The 17,435-nt window shown below is 54.7% G+C and overlaps 2 protein-coding genes across 14 annotated transcripts in view; one reads left to right on the top strand and one right to left on the bottom strand.

The window, feature by feature from the left end:
• The first annotated feature begins 271 nt into the window (after nucleotides 1–271).
• Nucleotides 272–12,169, top strand: TREH (trehalase). 2 transcript variants are annotated; one of them, XM_043886028.1, is made up of 15 exons: nucleotides 272–421; nucleotides 6,709–6,809; nucleotides 6,945–7,089; nucleotides 7,171–7,258; nucleotides 8,431–8,531; nucleotides 8,666–8,758; nucleotides 8,875–8,991; nucleotides 9,086–9,208; nucleotides 9,447–9,496; nucleotides 9,586–9,780; nucleotides 10,286–10,503; nucleotides 10,758–10,869; nucleotides 11,216–11,328; nucleotides 11,587–11,640; nucleotides 11,886–12,169. In XM_043886028.1, exons 1-15 carry the CDS (start codon nucleotides 333–335, stop codon nucleotides 12,024–12,026), a joined length of 1,740 nt encoding a protein of 579 aa, XP_043741963.1. In that variant the 5' UTR covers nucleotides 272–332; the 3' UTR covers nucleotides 12,027–12,169. The 2 variants fall into 2 exon arrangements, with proteins under 2 accessions (XP_043741963.1, XP_043742753.1); XM_043886818.1 differs by lacking the exon at nucleotides 8,666–8,758 and having other exon boundaries at nucleotides 333–421.
• A 158-nt stretch (nucleotides 12,170–12,327) lies between these two features.
• PHLDB1 (pleckstrin homology like domain family B member 1) overlaps nucleotides 12,328–17,435 on the bottom strand; it is a 47,832-nt gene continuing 42,724 nt past the window's right edge. For all 12 annotated transcript variants that reach the window (XM_043900647.1, XM_043900652.1, XM_043900664.1 and 9 more), the window contains 2 exons: nucleotides 14,619–14,704; nucleotides 12,328–13,698 (listed from right to left, as the gene is read on the bottom strand). In XM_043900647.1, coding sequence (XP_043756582.1) covers nucleotides 13,558–13,698; nucleotides 14,619–14,704 — 227 coding nt within the window. In that variant the 3' untranslated portion in view covers nucleotides 12,328–13,557. The remainder of the gene's footprint in view (nucleotides 13,699–14,618; nucleotides 14,705–17,435) is intronic.

The following is a 17,435-nucleotide window of genomic DNA, read 5'->3' as shown; positions in this document are numbered from 1 at the left end:
CCACGAAAGGGACTGGCATCTGGGTCACAGAAGTGTGGCAAAATTTCGTCCATCTCCCCACCTTTACCCCACCTCTGGGGGAAGGGCCTGAGCAGGAGGACCCAGGTGAGGCTGAGAAACAGAAGGGGAGGAAAAGACAAAGTCGGGGGGCAGGGGCGGCCCCTGTGAGCTGAGAGCAGGAGTGGTGAGCGGTCCGCGTGCTCCAGCTCTCTGAGTGGCCACGCCTCAGACCTGGACTTTGGTTGCCCCGGGTTGGCGGGCGAGGCGAGCAGGCCGTGCCCCGGCTAGCAGGAGGCACCTGGAGCTCCTGTTTGGCCGCAGCCACAGCCGTCATGCGGGGGAGGACCTGGGGGCTGCGTCTGCTGCTCCTGCTGGGGTTGGGGCTGGGGTCCCAGGAGGCCCTGCCCCCACCCTGTGAAAGGTAGGAGCGGAGGAGGCAGCTGGAAGGCCAGGACTGGAGGACCGGGAGGAGAGCTCAAGCATCAGGGTCAGCCCTCCAGAGAGGAGGGAAGGGAAAGAGATCAGGTCTCAGGCTCTGTGCTGGGCACTGGCCCCCCCAGGGCCGGGAAAAGATGGGGCGGCCTGTGGGCGGCTGGACGCCGGCCAGGAGCCTGCCACCCAGGGAGCGCTCCCTCCCTCTGCCCGCCCTTCTAGCTGCTCCTTGAACTGTGCAGTCCTGTTCTCAGGGTTGTTTGGGAAACTTTCTGCTCAATTTCCCTGCCTTGGATGTGAGAGTGGGAGTAAGGACCTGCAGGGAGCCCCTGGGTTTGACCTCTGATCTCCATGACCAAACCTCTTTCCAAAGCCACAGTTTCCATCTCCAAATAGTGGGGATGAGTGACCCCCTCCTGCCTCTGGGACTCACAGGGCAGCCACTCTCCCTTCATCATGGGTTTATTGAGCTCTTGCTATGCCTCCTGGGTTGCAGCAGTGAACAAGAAAAATGAGGTCCCTGAAGGTTATTAAGGTTATTATTACATAACAAGCAAGAAAGGTAATAATAGACGTTCACTGGTGATGGTTGTTGTTTTTAAGTCTCTAAGTCGTGTCTGACTTTTGCGACCCCATGGACTGTAGCCCACCAGACTCTTCTGTCCATGAGATTTTCCAGGCAAGAATACAGGAGTGGATTGCCATCTTCTTCAGCAGATCTTCCCAACCCAGGGATCGAACCCATGTCTCCTGCATTGGCAGGCAGGTTCTTTACTACTGGGCCACCTGGGAAGCCCATATCTTCCACTAGTACTCACCAAATGTTTATATTCATGGTTATAGTTTAGTACACACACGAGGCATGGCCAGCCAGGGAGCCTTGGCATCCATGAATTTTAACTGGGGATCAGTTACAGGGACGTAGTGTATCCTCATGGCGACTTAAGTTATTCATTCTCCAGGTCTCTAAAGGTCAAAATGATAATGGATGGCCCTCAGCCCCCACCTTAAATCACATTAATAGGATAAAATATCTGGCATGGTCCAAGGTCCCAGTAAACAAAAGTTTATCGGGTAGGGCCCCAGGAGCTTAGAGGGTATCTCTTAGGCACATATCAGACTGTCTTTGAAATGTACGGGGTGTGAACATAGTTGATCTGTTAACTCAAAACTGTTTACTGCACAAACAACTTGTATAACAAAGAATTTGTCCAGTCTTTGTCCTGAGTTCCTGGAATACAACTTTTAAGATCTTGGAAATTTCCCAAGTGGCAGGAGTGTCTTTGGTATTCAGGTTAAGCTTGAATAGCTTCTATGAGTGAGGTGACTCATGGTGAGTACCTAGATGGGTCATGCTAATAAGATGACTAAAGTAGGATAGGTCATGTTAGAAGATGAAGTGATTAGAGGGTTGGGGTTTTAGGGTACCTGATACCAGCCTGACCTCCTGACCTCTGGAGAAGGAAGGGGGTGGAAGATTGGGTTTAATCATATAGTTGATGATTAATCAATCATACTTATGCAGTGGGTAACCCACCTACCTATGCAGGAGACATAAGAAACACAGGTTTGATCCCTGGGTTGGAAAGATCCCCTGGAGGAGGGCACAGCAACCCACTCCAGTATTCTTGCCTTGAGAATCCCATGGACAGAGGAGCCTGGTGGGCTACGGTCCAAAGGATCACAAAGAGTCGGACGTGACTGAGGTGACTTAGCACACATGCAGGGACGCACCTATGCAATGAAACCCCAAGAAAAACCAAACTCTGGACATCAAAGTTCTGTGCAGCCTCATTTTGGTTGACACTTCAATGTGCCAGGAGGTTGAAGTGTCCTGATTCTATGGGGAGAGGACACAGAAGCTCTTTGTTCAGGACTCTCCCAGACCTTGTCCTACATGTGTCTTCATTTGGCCAGTCCTGACTTGTACCCTTAGGATAACTATATTACAATCACAATACAGTGCTTTACTGAGTTCTGTGAACCATTCTTGTAAATCACTATTAATTTAGCAAACTCTCATGGGAACCCCTGACCTTGTAGCCAGTGGTCAGAAGTGGTGGAAAGTTCAGGACCCCTGAACTTATAACTGGTGCTAGAAGTGAGGGCAATCTTGTTGGGGACTATAGCTTTGACCTGGGGGTGGCATCCAAGCTAACTCTCAGTGACAGAATTTTATTGCAATATTTTAATTGTGGTCAGAACATGTGTGATTTGCTAGGATGATCTTGTCTCACTAAAACATGTGGTTTGGAAATTGCAAGATGAAAGGGCAGGGAACAAGCATCTTTTGATTCCTGAACGGCCACAGGGTCACCCATGTGTTCAGAATAGCAGTTTTGTTGTGATCAGTTACTTACTGGAGGTAAAAGTTACCAATGAAAGTTAGAGCTTATGGATCCAACTCTTGGGGTATTAGCTAACCAAATGCATAAGAAAATGCAAAATAAGAAGAAAAAATTAAAAAAAAGAATTTCTTGGTTATTGTCATCTAGAATAGCAAAAATGAAAGTGAGAGATAAGCCAAACTTAAATTCTGGTCAGTCCTAACTAGACTCTGGTCTCAGGGCCTCTGCTAACGGGATGTGTTGGGGAAGGTCCTGCTTCTGGCTGCCCTGATGTGCAGCCACTAGCCCCAGAGCCATTTACAAAGGAAAAAATTATTCTGAAACAACAAATAATGAAGAAAGTTTGATTCCCAAGAGAATGTGATAGACAGAGGACAGAGCCAATGGTCTCGTCCCAGCAGGATAGGCATCTTTAAACAGTTATTAAGAATGGGATGAGGACTTCCCTGGTGGTCCAGTGGTTAAGAATCCACCCACCAATGCAAGGAACACAGGTTTGATCCCTGGTCTGGGAAGATCCCACATGCTACAGAACAACTAAGCCTGTGAGCCTTAATTACTGAGACCGAGAGCCCTAGAGCCAATGCTCTGAAACCAGTACCAAAGACCCAGCAGAGCCAAAAATAAGTAAATAAATTTTTTTTAAACGGGGTGAATAAGAAATTCCTTGGCAGGACAGCAATTAGGATCTGCACTTTCAGTGTCAAGGGCATGGGTTCGAGCCCTGGTGGGAGAACTAAGATCCTGCAAGCCCTGCCGCATGACTGAAAAAAAAAAAGAATGGAGTAAATTAAGCAAATATTGATGGGAGCAAAACAAAAGAGGAAGAAGAGAGGGAGAGTCAAAGGACTGATTTCTCTTCAAGAAATGGGATGAATAAAGCAGCCACGCGTGCGTGCACGCTAAGTGGCCTCAGTCATGTCCAACTCTTTGCGACCCCATGGACTGTGGATAGGGTCAAAAGAAAGGTTTTCATGCAGCATCCTTAGAAGTTGACTGAACCAATGGGAACCCCTGCAGGTCATCCAAAATGAAAAGGCCCTAGACAAATCTGTTTTATTCACCCTACCTGGGAGCAACTTGGAAAACTGCAAGATATAGGCAGCAACAAGAAGCCTGACCTCCAATCTTCTGGGGCAATGGTGCCAAAATATAATCAAGATCAAGGCTGATGGCTGGGTCAGAGTCCCTTAGCTCTATCCCACACTGGGGACCCAGAACCTGACACATAGGAGTGGGCAAAATGGTCAGAGGGTAGAGGAGACTCCTGGATTCTCTGACGTGGGAACCCCATGCACTGAGGTACCAAAAGCAACTGGTGAGGACCTAAAAGAGGCTACAGTCAGATTAAGAGAATACAGAAATGCAAGAGTCGATGGGATGAAGGTGAAAGGTAGTATGAAAAAAAAATGGAATGTTTAAACAGGCTTTATGTCAAAGGATTGTTTCTCCTTCGCCTGAATGTTTTATGGAAATGAATGTCATGATTGACGAGGAACACTTACCCTCCCTAGTCCTCAAAACCCAAACCTGCTGAAGTTCCAAGAGGTGCACAGTGAGGGATGCAAGGGTTGGTGCAACCAAGATGAAAGTTTGAATGAAAATTGGTGTTTGAACAGTTCTATTGGGAAGTGACTGCATCTATTTCACCTGAATGTATTACAGGAGTGGATATTGTGCCTGACTGGGGAATGTTTCCACTGTCTAGTATTATAAAGCAGAAGACATGTAAAGCCATGTCTCAAGCAATATTAATTGAATGTTCCAAATGAGAACCAATAAGATTGCCTGAGTCTACATAGATTGTAGCCTTCTTCTGAGGATCACAGACTGGGACTTACAGGAAGAGCCTTTGGGCACCTCCCAGCTGAGACTTTGGACTAAAGAATTTCAACTGGAGAGGCAGTTACTAGTTTTCTGTCAGATATTAATTAAAGTCTTCCCTATGACTGAAGGTCAAAAGATAATCTTGAAACCTGAAATGCCCATATTATCTTGGGTGATATTGGAAAATGCTCTAAGAAGGAGGGACATACCCAGAGGAGTTCCATAAGAAAATGAAAATGGTTTATGCAGGACCATGCTGTTGGGGGAACGGAGAGTTACTCAGTGTATTTAAGAGCAGGCAGGCTCTTTTCCCTTAGGAATGTTGTTGAAACCACCTAAGGAACTACCAGATTCAATTGTCACCTAAGCAGGTGCCCCATGAACAGCTCTTGATTGACTGACAATGAACTGCATGGTCTATGGATGGCAGTTCCAAGGTGAACATACAACATACTGTTTGAAAGACTGCCACTCTCATCAAAGAAGACAAAACCAAATCAGCTTGGTGGGCTGAGTTACATACCATTTGTCACTGTGTTTGGGTTTTTGCCTACTCTCGGTCAATGGCCAATGGCCTGGCCATATGGTCAGACAGAACAGCAATGGAAAACTGGCATATAAAAATGATGCCCTTCTGTGGCACAGTCCTATGGAAAACAATATGGGAATATGAATATTGCATTAAAATAGAACACACTGATTTCTATGGGTCAATATAAAGCCAAACATAGGGGCTCTCATCATTCAATTCTTCTATCACTGCAAGGGAAATGAAAGTGTTAGTCACTCAGTTGTGGCCGACTCTTTATGATCCTATGGACTGTAGCCCACTGGGCTCCTCCTTCCATGGGATTTCCCAGGCAAGAATACTGGAGTGGGTCGCCATTTCCTACTCCAGGGGGTCTTCCTGACCCGGGGATCTAACCTAGGTCTCCTGCATTGCAGGTGGACTCTTTACTGTCTGAGCCACCAGGAAAGCCCCACTGCAAGGGAAACAGCTTGTGATTTAGCCCATGGGGCTGGCTTGTTCTTATGTTTTCCAAAGATCTCCATCAGGCAGTTAGGGTGCAGGGGCTTTCCAACCAAGATACTGTCTGTCCACTTGGAACTGCCATCAGTAAATGACCAAGTTTTTGCTTGGTCAATAAAAAGCTATTCACGGGGTACCTCCTGGTGGCTTCTCTGTTGCTTCCCCAGTCAGCCCTGCAGGAAGTGAGGCTACCTGCCCTTGAACACAAAAAGTACCTCCTTGCATTCCCCAAGCAGCCTGCTCCTGGAGAAACCATTTCCATCGTTAAGGAACTCTCGGGGCACTGCCTTCTTTATCAGAGAGTTTCTCTGACATCACCCAAGGCATTATGGGTATTTCATGGTTTCAAGAATATTTTGTGCTTTTCAGTCATAGAGGAGGTTACCATCAATATCCGATAGCAAGCTAGTGATCATCTCCCGTATGGTGTGTATCATACACTGCATCTGGAAATTTCCTGGTTCAAACTTTTCATTATTGCCACTGAGTATAACTCACAGGGTTTTGCCACAAGCCCTTCCAGTTGGGTCCACATGGAGCCGCTGAACAGAGAACTGGTCCGTCCCACAATCGCTGAACAGTGCTCCGGGCTCGTGTGCCAAAGTGGGCTGCTTCCTCACCAGCCCCCCACCCGGCGAGAACAGATCTGAGCCCCTTCTGCTCCTCCCCTCCGAATCCCTGGTTGGCTGACCTCTCTCCCACTAAAACCACCTCACGCGCGCAGAGCTGGGAGAGGATGAACAGGCAACTCCTGACGTGGACACGCTCTGAGCTACAGCGCCCTCCCTCCTCTTGTCCACCCGGTTTTCTATACTGTTTCAAATTAACCAGAGAGCTGGGCTCAGGCAACTGTTTAGGTCCTTTCCTGCACAAGGACCCTCCGTGTTCTCTCAGCCCTGATGTCACCACCACCCACAAACCCCTACCACACATGTGCACAGGCACACATGTGCCCATGCCCTGGCACACACACCGTCCTCGCCCCTCCCAGTCACCACGCCCCAGACTCCCGTTTTCTTCTCCCCCGTTGGTGCTGACCCGACATACTGCCCTCCCCGACTCTCCCTGCAGCCAGATTTACTGCCATGGGGAGCTTCTGCACCAAGTTCAGATGGCCAAACTCTACCAGGATGATAAGCAGTTTGTGGACATGCCTCTGTCCTTAGCTCCAGGTGAGAACCCCGGGGACCCTGCCTTCTCCTGAACCTTCCACCAAAAGGCAGGGGGCAAGACCAGACAGGCAGGGGCCTCTGACCAGGGAAGGCTCCCTGGGGTCCCGCTGACCCCTCCTGCTGCCTGTCCCCCAGACCAAGTACTGAGGCGCTTCCGCGAGCTGGCCCAGGCCCACAACCTCAGCATCCCCCGGCAGGAGCTGCAAGCGTTCGTCCAAGAACACTTCCGGGCAGTGGGGCAAGAGCTGCAGCCATGGACCCCCGGGGACTGGAGAGACAGGTACAACCCTGGACGCGCAACAGGAGAGGGGCCTTTGCTCAGGGCTGCCCCCCTCAACCCTGTGGGCCGGTGGTCTTCCAGCCCCCAGTTTCTGCAGAAGATATTGGACCCCAAGCTGCGAGCCTGGGCAGGGCAGCTGCACCAACTCTGGAAGAAGCTGGGAAAGAAGGTACCAGTGCCCTGGGCCTGGCAGAGGGAGATGGAGGTGGGGAAGGGGTGAGCCATCTGGGGCCCTTCCTGTTCCCTCTACGCCCTCACCTGTGAACAGAAAACACCTGATGTGGACCTAGCAAGACACTGGGCCCTATTTCCTGAGAACACAGTCCTTGAACAGGACTTTCCAAAAAGAGCTTCTGAGAGGCAGGAAGGCAACATCTACTTCTAACTCCTCACCTCCTCCCTGAAGCCCTCCCAGCCTCCGCCAGGCAAACCGAGCTCATCCTCCACCCCCAGCTGCCCCGTCCTGCCCTTCACACCCCGTGGTGACCGTTCACTCCCCTGCTGGTCCCTCTTGCCTGAGCTCCTCGGGCCAGGCCTCTGCTCAGGAACCATAATTGCTCCCCCTGATTCTGGCCCAGGCCTGTGCTCAGCACGGTCTGTTATGCACTGTCTCCCCCTTGTCTGAGGCTCAGAGAGGGCAGCCGTTTGCCCAAGGCTGCACAGCTCCTGTCCTCCCGCCTGGCCCCAGGGCCCTGGCACCCACTGCACAGAGCGGGGCTCCAGGGTCATGCATGTGCCAGCTTGGGCTGTGTCCTCACCAGCCCCCACCCAAAAGGAAAAACCTGGGCCCCTTCCTCTGTTCCCTCCAAATCTCTGACAGGCTGACCTCTCTCCACTAAAGCCCTCACGTGTGTAGGCTGGGAGGGGATGAACAGAAAACACCTGATGTAGAGCAGTGAGCCCTGCTGACACTCCTGTGCTCTCCCCCGGGCATGCTCATCTATACCCGCCTTTCTGCAGAAAGCTGTGGGGGTTTCATCCACATCTGGGCCAGAACTGGGGACCCTGATCCTCTGGGCCTGGCTTCACGGTGGCCACAGAGATTCAGGGGGCACTGGGAGCCAAGGAAACTCCCACCAACTGGCTGCTGATACTGGCTGCTGGGTGGTGAGCAGTGGGGTGCGGGGCTGAGGGCTCCAGGCTCCTGCACGCCGCTGCTCCTGCTGGGATTCTAGAGGCCGGCATGTGGGGACCAGCAGACCAGACTCCCCACGGCCCAGGCCTGGACCAAGGCCACACGGCTGAGCAGCGCCAGAGCCAGAGCCCAAGCCCGGGCTGCAGGGCCGCCAGCCTCCACTCCACATGGGCCCAGGGTGCCCGTGTCCTCTCTCCTGACTCCAGGTGAAGCCAGAGGTCCTCAGCCACCCCGAGCAGTTCTCGCTGATCTACTCAAGACACCCCTTCATTGTGCCCGGTGGGCGCTTTGTGGAGTTCTACTACTGGTGAGCAGCCAGGGGTTGCGGGAGGGTGAGGGGTGGGGAGGGGAGCCCAGTGCCAGCAAGACGTCTTGGTGTGGCCCAGGTGTGCAGGGCAGAGGATGGGGTGGGCGATGCCTGAGCTGTCTGTCCTCCTCCAGGGACTCCTATTGGGTGATGGAGGGTCTGCTCCTCTCTGAGATGCCCCAGACGGTGAAGGGCATGCTACAGAACTTCCTGGACCTGGTGCAGACGTAAGGCGGGGTGGGCACCCCAGCCAGGGTCGGGGGAGCAGGTGCCGTGGGCCTGGGGCCGGTTTGCCTCGGCTCTGGCAGCCGGGTGGGCCAGTCAGCAGGCCTCCTTTCATCAGGTATGGACACGTCCCCAACGGGGCCCGCGTGTACTACTTGCAACGGAGCCAGCCCCCGCTCCTGACCCTCATGATGGACCGCTATGTGGCCCACACCAATGACACCGCCTTCCTACGGTGGGAACCCCTCCCCATGCTGCCCTGCACCCCCCTTCCTGAGACCTCCAGGGGCGGGGTGCCTGGACTGAGAGGGTGCCCGTCTCCATCCCAGGGACCACATTGAGACCCTGGCCTCAGAGCTAGACTTTTGGAGTAAGAACAGGAGCATCTCTGTGAGCTCCGGGGGAAAGAGCTACATCCTGAACCACTATGAAGTCCCTTACGGGGGCCCCAGGTGAGGACCCACCCGGCCAGCCTCAATCTGTTGTGTGTTCCCTCTGGTTTGAGTGTCAGGACTTCCCCAGGCAGGAGGCTGGGGGACTGAGTCCCACCTCTCAGATGATGACCTGATAGCCCTGGGCGGTCTGGGGCTGTGGCCCCCCCGGGACGGCTGAGCCAGGGTGGCTGGGCCTCCTGCGCAGGCATGGAGGGTCTAGAGCCCAGTGCCAGGCCCCCTGCTCTCTTCTCACCAGGCCAGAGTCTTACAGCAAAGACGCAGAGCTGGCCGCCACCTTGCCGGAAGGTGAGCAGCAGGAAGGGAAGGGGCTGAGCGTGGGCCCAGGCCGTGTGTCAGGCCCTGGCCTTCCGTCTGCCGCTGCCTTGTTCCCACAGGGAACCGGGACACTCTGCTGGCCGAGCTCAAGGCCGGGGCCGAGTCCGGCTGGGACTTCTCCTCACGCTGGCTCCTGGGAGGCCCGAATCTCAGTTCGCTCAGCAGCATCCGAACCAGCAAGCTGGTGCCGGTTGACCTCAACGCCTTCCTGTGCCAGGCGGAGGGGCTCATGAGCAACTTCTACTCCAGACTGGGTGTGCGTGCCCACAGGGAAGGAAAGAAGGGTGCTGGCCCAGCTCGGGTGCCTGCCTCGGCCTTGGCAGTCAGCTGCGAGGAGGACCGTGACAGGCAGACCTCCAGCTCCCCGGCCTCACCCCACACCCCCAAAGCAGCCACGTCCCTCCCTTTCTCACTGACAGGACCTAGGAGGGGACACCCTACCCCACAGATCCAAACCCCTCCGTCCCCTCTCCCTGCCCTTTGACCCCTCAGAGCCAGGGGAATCCACACAGCCGGCCAGTGTCCCCGTGAGGACAAACCTGGGGACAGGCCGGGGCAGGGCCTGGGAGCTGCTCGGGACCGTGTGCTCAGGGAAGTCCCGGCGCTAGAGGCCTGAAATGCAGTGGGCTCTGCTCCACATCGGTGTGGCCCCTTGGTTCTCGGGACCTCTGAGTCCAGGGGAGGACAACAGGGGGCCAAACTAGACCCCCTGGGAGGCGGGGGGCCCTGTGGCTTAGCCTAAAGGCAGTGTTGCCCCAGGGAATGACTCTGAAGCCGCGAAGTACAGAAATCTGCGAGCCCAGCGCATGGCTGCCCTGAAGGACGTCCTGTGGGATGAGGGCAAAGGGGCGTGGTTTGACTATGACCTTGAGAACGATAAGAAGAAACTGGAGTTTTACCCATCCAACTTTGCTCCTCTCTGGGCTGGCTGCTTCTCTGACTCGGACGATGCAGATAAAGCTCTGAAATACCTGGAGGTGAGGAGGCAGCATGGTGGGCTGCTACACCGGGGCAGGACCACCTGCTTGCTCCCTGACCTCTGGCAAGTGGCAGCCACACACCCAGGCTCCACCCAGTGTCTTACCGGCAGGTCCCACTTCGGCCACCAGGGGGCGGCTGTGAGCCAAGAAGAGAAGGCCCAGGAGGGGTCCCCTGGCTTTAGGAGGGCCCAGCCTCTTGGCTCCCTGTCCAGCCCCCACCCACAGCCACGATAATGTCTGGAACCTTCTAGGACAGCCGGATCCTCACCTACCAGTATGGAATCCCGACCTCTCTCCGGAAGACAGGCCAGCAATGGGACTTCCCCAATGCCTGGGCCCCCCTGCAGGACCTGGTCATCAGAGGTAGGGAGGCAGGGATGGGGCCTACCCCACCTCAGCACCACGAGGTCAGAGGCTCGGCCTCCCTGGCACTGGGGAGGCGTGAATGAAGGATGCAGAGGCCTTTCTCTAGCCTCTCTGCTCTCTCAGCCTCTCAGCAAACAGTTACACCTGCCCCCACCTGTCAGGGGAACCAACCCTCTGCTCTCCTTGAGCCAACCTAGATTAAGAGCAGCTTGGCTTCTGGTTCCAGGAAGGAGGTCTTAGCACCTGGGCCTCTTTCCATCCTTGGGAGAATAAGGTTCAGGCCTCTGCTTCCCCTGGGATGGGGGCTCTGGAGATGCAAGGTCCTGCCATGGGTGGGGTCCAGGTCTGGCCAAGTCTCCTTCAGCCAAAGCCCAGGAAGTAGCTTTCCAGCTGGCCCAGAATTGGATCCGAACCAACTTTGATGTCTATTCCAAAAAGTCAGCCATGTATGAGAAGGTGAGCTGGCCATAAGCCCTGTCCCTGGGGTCCTCCTGCCCAGGGTGAGATGGGGAATTGTCAGGCTTTGCAAAGCCCGAGCCCAGTATAACCCGGGGCGGTGGCGGCACCTGCTGGTCATTCCTGGGCACTGCAGGGCTCAGCCGCCGGCCAGGGCAGCTTCTCCCTGTAAGGGGCTCCCGTTTCTTGCTTCCCTAGAGGCCTGGGGTTGGGGGGCTGGGCAGAGCTTGACCTTAAAGCTCATCCTCCTGTCCTCAGTATGACATCAGCAACGGTGGACAGCCAGGTGGTGGAGGGGAGTATGAAGTTCAGGTGAGTGGGCCACATCCTCCAGGGAACTTCGGGGCTCTGCTGTCCCCATAACTGGCCATGACCTCCCCTCTCTGGGCCTCAGCTTCTTCTGTGGAGGCTGGATCCCAGGGAGGATCCCGACTGGCGCTCCCTGGTGCCCCTGGGGCTGGGGAGGCCTGGGCCTCTAGGTGGGGATCCCACAACCCATAAGAGGACTTGGGGGCCTGCCCCAGGGGTCTTGCCCCACGGACCTTACCTTTCTCCAGGAGGGCTTTGGCTGGACCAATGGCGTTGCCCTGATGCTGCTGGACCGCTATGGGGACCGGCTGAGCTCAGGGGTGCAGACTGCTTTCCTGGAGCCCCACTGCCTCGCAGCCGCCCTCCTGCTCAGCCTCCTGCCACAGTGACAGGCCTCCAGGTCCCCATCTGGCTGCAGGTCCTGCCAATTCAACCTCCACACGCGTCCCTACCTTGTCCTGCCCCCTGATCCTTTATCCCTGGAGAGCCCACCCCCTCCCTGTCCCCTCCCCCAGCCCAGTCCTTGGTCATAGTGGAGCGGGGGCAGGGCAAGGACCTGGAGGTCATGGTTGGGCCCTGGGTCCCTCCTGGAACATTTAATAAGCTGGAAATGCTGCACCGTGGATCAGACCTAGTCTTCTTTCCCACGAACCCCAACCCCATGCCGCTCACAACCAGGCCTCCCAAACACATAGTCCAAATGCTTTATTGTTCTGCTGAGATGCTTACAAATACTGAAAAACATATCCAGCCCAGGCCTGGCAACCATGGTCCAGGGCTGGGAAGGGGGACAGGGAGGTGGGCTTAGTGTTAAGGCGCGAAGGGCTGAGCCCAGACACCTGGAGACCTGGGCCTCTGCTCTTCATTTCATCCCCATTGAGGGGAGGGCAACCAGACCCTCGGGCTCCCCCTCCTGCTCAAGACTTCCTCCAGGGAGCATCTGAACAGCCCTCTGTCCATCAGAAACTCAGCCATATACCAGAACCCCGAGGACGGCCCTTCTAGCTCCTTCTCCCATCCGATGGCTCCTCCTCTGGCCTCCAGTTCCCGGCTTCGTCCCTTCTGGCTCTAAGCAAGGCACGAGTGTATGGGGGAGGGCTGGAGGGGGGAGCCGGCAGGCTGTGTATCAGGGCCTGGAGACACAGGCAGGGGGCAGGGTGAAGGTGTTTGGTCCCTTCCCCCATACACAGCAGGAGATGCCCAAGGGCCTGGGCTGGAGAGATGATGGCACGTACCCTCAGATGGGCCCGCAGCTAAGCAGTGGGCTGAGCCACGGAGCCATGGCAATTAGTATGTAACCATGGCGATGAAGCAGTCACTATGGTGACCGTGGTGATGGGTCTGCAAAAAGGGGCTAGGGCTGGGACCTCAAGGATGACACTCAGTCTCTGGTCCTTGAGCAAAATCATAAAAAATACAAATGCGGCACAAGAATGGGATAGAGCGGGGTTTGAGAATTACACCGCCTGAGCTGTTACCCCACTCTGGATGTGGCGCTACTCAGCCCCCAAGGCCCCTGCAATGGGGGCTGAGGCAAGAGGGGATCTTTGGCAGATTCTGGTACCATAACGTGTCCTTTAGAAAACAGAACACAGGCAGGGAGCGCAGGTGCCAGGTCAGAGTGGGGGGGGGCCCCCTCTGTGACGGCGCCTCAGCCTGGGGGGGCCCCGGGGCAGGACCCTAACAGGCTATTGCAAGTTCTGGGCTCCCAGGAGGCAGCAAAGCCCCCTCCTCAACTTTTACCTCCTGGCTGGTTTTTCGGGGGGGCCAGAGCTCAGAAACTCACAGGACGAGCTCCTTACAGAACATCACAGAGGCTCTTGTACAAAAGCCCCCGTCGTGCTCCGCCCTCCAGGGAGCCCAGGGCGCGACTTCCTGTCCGGAGGCAGGTGGGGCAGCAGGCGACTGGGCCCCGTTCGGTCAATTCATGAACTGAGTGTAGCCCTCTGCCCCCGTGACAATGACATCCATCCAGATGCGCATGGCCTCCGCAGACGGGGCCACCATGTAGTACAGCCGGTCGTGAGTCTTCACGCAGAAGGTGAGGGCTGGGTTCGGGCTCTGCGGAGGGAGAGAGGAAGCTCTGAGCCAGGGCCCACCGCCGAAGCCCAGCCTGAAGCATCTCACGCCCGCCTTGCCGTCCACCCTTCTTCTCTGCCTCCAGGATGCCCTGAGTCTTCCATAGGCCTGGAACCCGGTCCCCACCAGCCCAGGCTGGGATGTCCCCTCCTCACATCTGGGGCAGTCTGCAGACCTCAGCAGGACCATACCCTGCCAGGCGAGGACACTGTTCCTTGACGCCCTCGGGCACAAAGAGAATACCAAAAGAATCAGATGCAAAGGGATGACCAGAGTCCCCTCCCAGTAAGAAAGGAGCAGATGGAAAAAGCTGCGAGCCGGGTGCTGGGCCCCAGGACCCCAGAGGAGCAGAGATGAGGACCAGAGCAGGCATCGCTGGCCTGGCAGGAAGGAGGCCAACCCACACGAAGGCAAACGGCCCCAGCCTCCCGCAGCTCCTGTCCCTAAGTCCTCTCACCAGACCTCGTCTCTTAGGGCCCCCCAGGCCCCCTGCAGCCTCCCCGCCGCACTGCCCGCCCCCACGGAGGAAGACAGCCTGCTGTCATCTCAGGACCCAGAGGCCAGCGAGCTCCCCGCGAGCTCACAGGGGCTCCCTGCTGTCTGCACCCGCTGCATTCCACCCTCGGGCCTGCGGGGAGGGGAGGGACTTAGGGGAGAGTCAAGGAAGGGTCAGGGGCCAGGGGGGTCCAGGAGGCGTTAATACGCGGTAGTTCTGGTTAGAGGTATGTGGGGAGGGGTACCTCAGTCACCATAGTGAAGCTCAGAAACCTCTTCTGGGAGAGGGAGAGAGGAAGAGAAAGTTTACAAGAGGACGAGGAATGGGTCCGAGCCTCTAAGTGGGCAGGCTGGAGGCCTCCACCCCCAGAGCCCCGCCGGCCCACCCTTCCCAGGGCTGCGCTCACCTTGGCGGCACTGCGAAGGTGGTCATAGTACACCTCCTCGATGGCCTGGAAGTAGATGACCCCCTTCAGCTTTGTCTCGTGCTTGTCTGCAAAGGAAGACGGGCAGGGCTCAGGAGGCCTGGGGGGCTTCAGGTCAAGCTCTGCGGACACAGAACGTCCCACCCGGGAAGTGGGGTGACTCCCAGGACTCGGAAACAGAGCCCAGATTCTGTGTCAGTGTTCAGCCCCGCGCAGAATGACAGAGGAGGCAAATCGGAACTCCACTGAGATACCACCGCTCACCCATCAGAGCAGCAAAAATAAACACACAGCACACCTGTGACACGTCTGTGGGGAGACAGGCAATATAATAAATCAGACAGGTGGGGATACAAATCTGTAAACCTATAGGAATGACTTGGCCTCTTCCACCAAAGTTAGAAAGGTGTTTGCCCTTTGAGCCACTTTCAGTACTTAGAAAATTTGTCTTACACATGTACCTCTCTCTCTGTGAAAGTCACTCAGTTGTGTCCGACTCTTTGTGACCCCATGGACTATAGTCCATGGAATTCTCCAGGCCAGAATACTGGAGTGGGTGGCTTTTCCCTTCTCCAGGGGATCTTCTCAACCCAGGGATCAAACCCAGGTCTCCCGCATTGCAGGGGGATTCTTTACCAGCTGAACCACAAGAGAAGCCCAAGAATACTGGAGTATTCCCTATCCCTATCCCTTCTCCAGCAGATCTTCCCGACCCAGGAATTGAACCGGTGTCGCCTGCATTGCAGGTGGATTCTTTACCAACTAAGCTACATGTGTGGAAGCCCCATACATGTACGAAAGAAAACATTGACAAGATTCACTGTGGCAGTAATTATAGTCACAGAAGATTAAAAACAACCCAAGTATCCATCAAGTGGAGGCAGCTAAGTAGAGTGTGCCTTGTGATGAAATACACCCAGCTGTTTAATAGAATAACGAATATCTGATATAGATACACATTCAGAAATAAATCTACAAAGACTTCCTTGGTGGTCCAGTGTGAAGATGATTCTGTGCTCCCAATGCAGGGAGCCCAGGTTCAATCCCTGGTAGGGAACAAGATCCCCCATGCCACAATTAAGACCCAGTGCAGCCAAATAATTTTTTTTTTAAAAATAAACATCACACTTCAAATAATCCATGACCCAAACTAAAGTTTTTAGATAAATTAGAAAAAATATTTTTTAAAAATCTATAAAATACATCTGGATATCAACATCTAGACATGATATATTTGACATAGACCTCTAAGATAACATAGCAGGAAAACAAGGAGTGTATTGGGTGTTACCCTTTGTGTAAGAAAAATGTTAGTCACTCACTCATGTCCAACTCTTTGTGACCCCATGGACTATAGCCCGCCAGGTGGGTGGGATTCTCCAGGCAAGAATACTGGAGTGGGTTGCCACTCCCTTCTCCAGGGGATCTTCATGACCCAGGAAAAGGGGTAAGAATATATGTTTGCATTTGTTTAAATTCCCTTAAAGAAACTCTAGAAGGATACATAAGAGATTGATAAAGGTAGTTACCTGTAGTCAGAGGGGATATAATTCTCAATTTAAACCTCTTTATGTGTTTTGAGTTTTGAACTACATGAATGCATTTATCTATTCAACTCAAACAGTAAAAACATGGAAGAAACATACCACATCTGGAGGCGGGGATGCCAGGAAGGAGGTGGGCGAACCCGCAGAGCAGAGGACCACTGGGGTGGGAGGGACAGGCCGCTGGTGAGGGCAAGCACAGCCTGGCCACCCCGTCTGGGGGCGGACACCGAGCGGGCACCACAGCTCCGGGCAGTGAGCCCGCGTCGCAAAGCAAAGGCCACACGAGCACTAAACTCAGGCGGGGCCGGCTGGCAGCACCACCTTCCCACCCCACCCGACCCCCCATCCTTTCAGGCCTGAGGCAGGGGTCCTGGGTCGGGCTGCCGCCTCCTCACCCGCCCCTTCCCACCCCTGCCCCTTAACTCCCTGCCCTGTAGGAGCGGGGAGCTTCCTACAGCAGATCAAATCCTGCTGCCTCAGCTCACGGGCTTCTCTGCCAGCCCCCTCACTGGAACCCGCAACCTCCTTGGCTTTGGCAAAGGCCCCCGACTGGCCGGTGCCAACACACCCTCTGGCCTCGCCTCACTTCCCTCCCCTGCACCAACCCCGGTTCTCTCTGGCCAGGCTGGGCTTCTCTCGGGCCCTTATCGGTCCGCTCTGCCGATACTGGAATGGCCTCTAACACCTTCCCTTAGCAAACTCCCAAGTCACCTTCAACACCTGTTGCAAATGTCACCACTACGGTGATCAGCTCCTGCAGCAGGGGTTCTCCTCTGTACAGACTTACGGCGCTGAATCTGAATCTTCCTTTGGAAGACTTCCCTTCCCTGGTGGTCCAGCAGCTAAGACTCTGAGCTTCCCATGCAGGGGCCCCATGTTTGATCCCTGGTCAGGGAAATAAGATCCCACATGCTATAACTAAAAAATTCTGCATGCTGCTGGATAACCACAGTGGTGTGGTCACTCACCTAGTGCAGACATCCTGGAGCGTGAAGTCAAGTGGGCCTTAGGAAGCATCACTACAAACAAAGCTAGTGGAGGTGATGGAATTCCAGTTGAGCTATTTAAAATTCTCAAAGATGATGCTGTGAAACTGTTGCACTCAATATGCCAGCAAATTTGGAAAACTCAGCAGTGGCCACAGGACTGGACAAGGTCTTCATTCCAATCCCAAAGAAGGGCAATGCCAAAGAATGTTCAAACTACTGCACAGTTGTACTAATTTTACATGCCAGTAAAGTAATGCTCAAAA

This window comes from Cervus elaphus, chromosome 1 (genome assembly GCF_910594005.1).
Source record: "Cervus elaphus chromosome 1, mCerEla1.1, whole genome shotgun sequence".
NCBI lineage: Eukaryota > Metazoa > Chordata > Mammalia > Artiodactyla > Cervidae > Cervus > Cervus elaphus.
This window is presented reverse-complemented; position numbering and strand designations above follow the sequence as displayed.

Coding starts and splice junctions, on each gene's coding strand:
- TREH (XM_043886028.1), top strand. CDS start 333: ATGCGGGGGAGGACCTGGGGGCTGCGTCTGCTGCTCCTGCTGGGGTTG. Junction 9,209..9,446: donor GTCCCTTACGGGGGCCCCAG/GTGAGGACCCAC, acceptor TCTTCTCACCAG/GCCAGAGTCTTACAGCAAAG. Junction 10,870..11,215: donor GCAGGACCTGGTCATCAGAG/GTAGGGAGGCAG, acceptor GGTGGGGTCCAG/GTCTGGCCAAGTCTCCTTCA.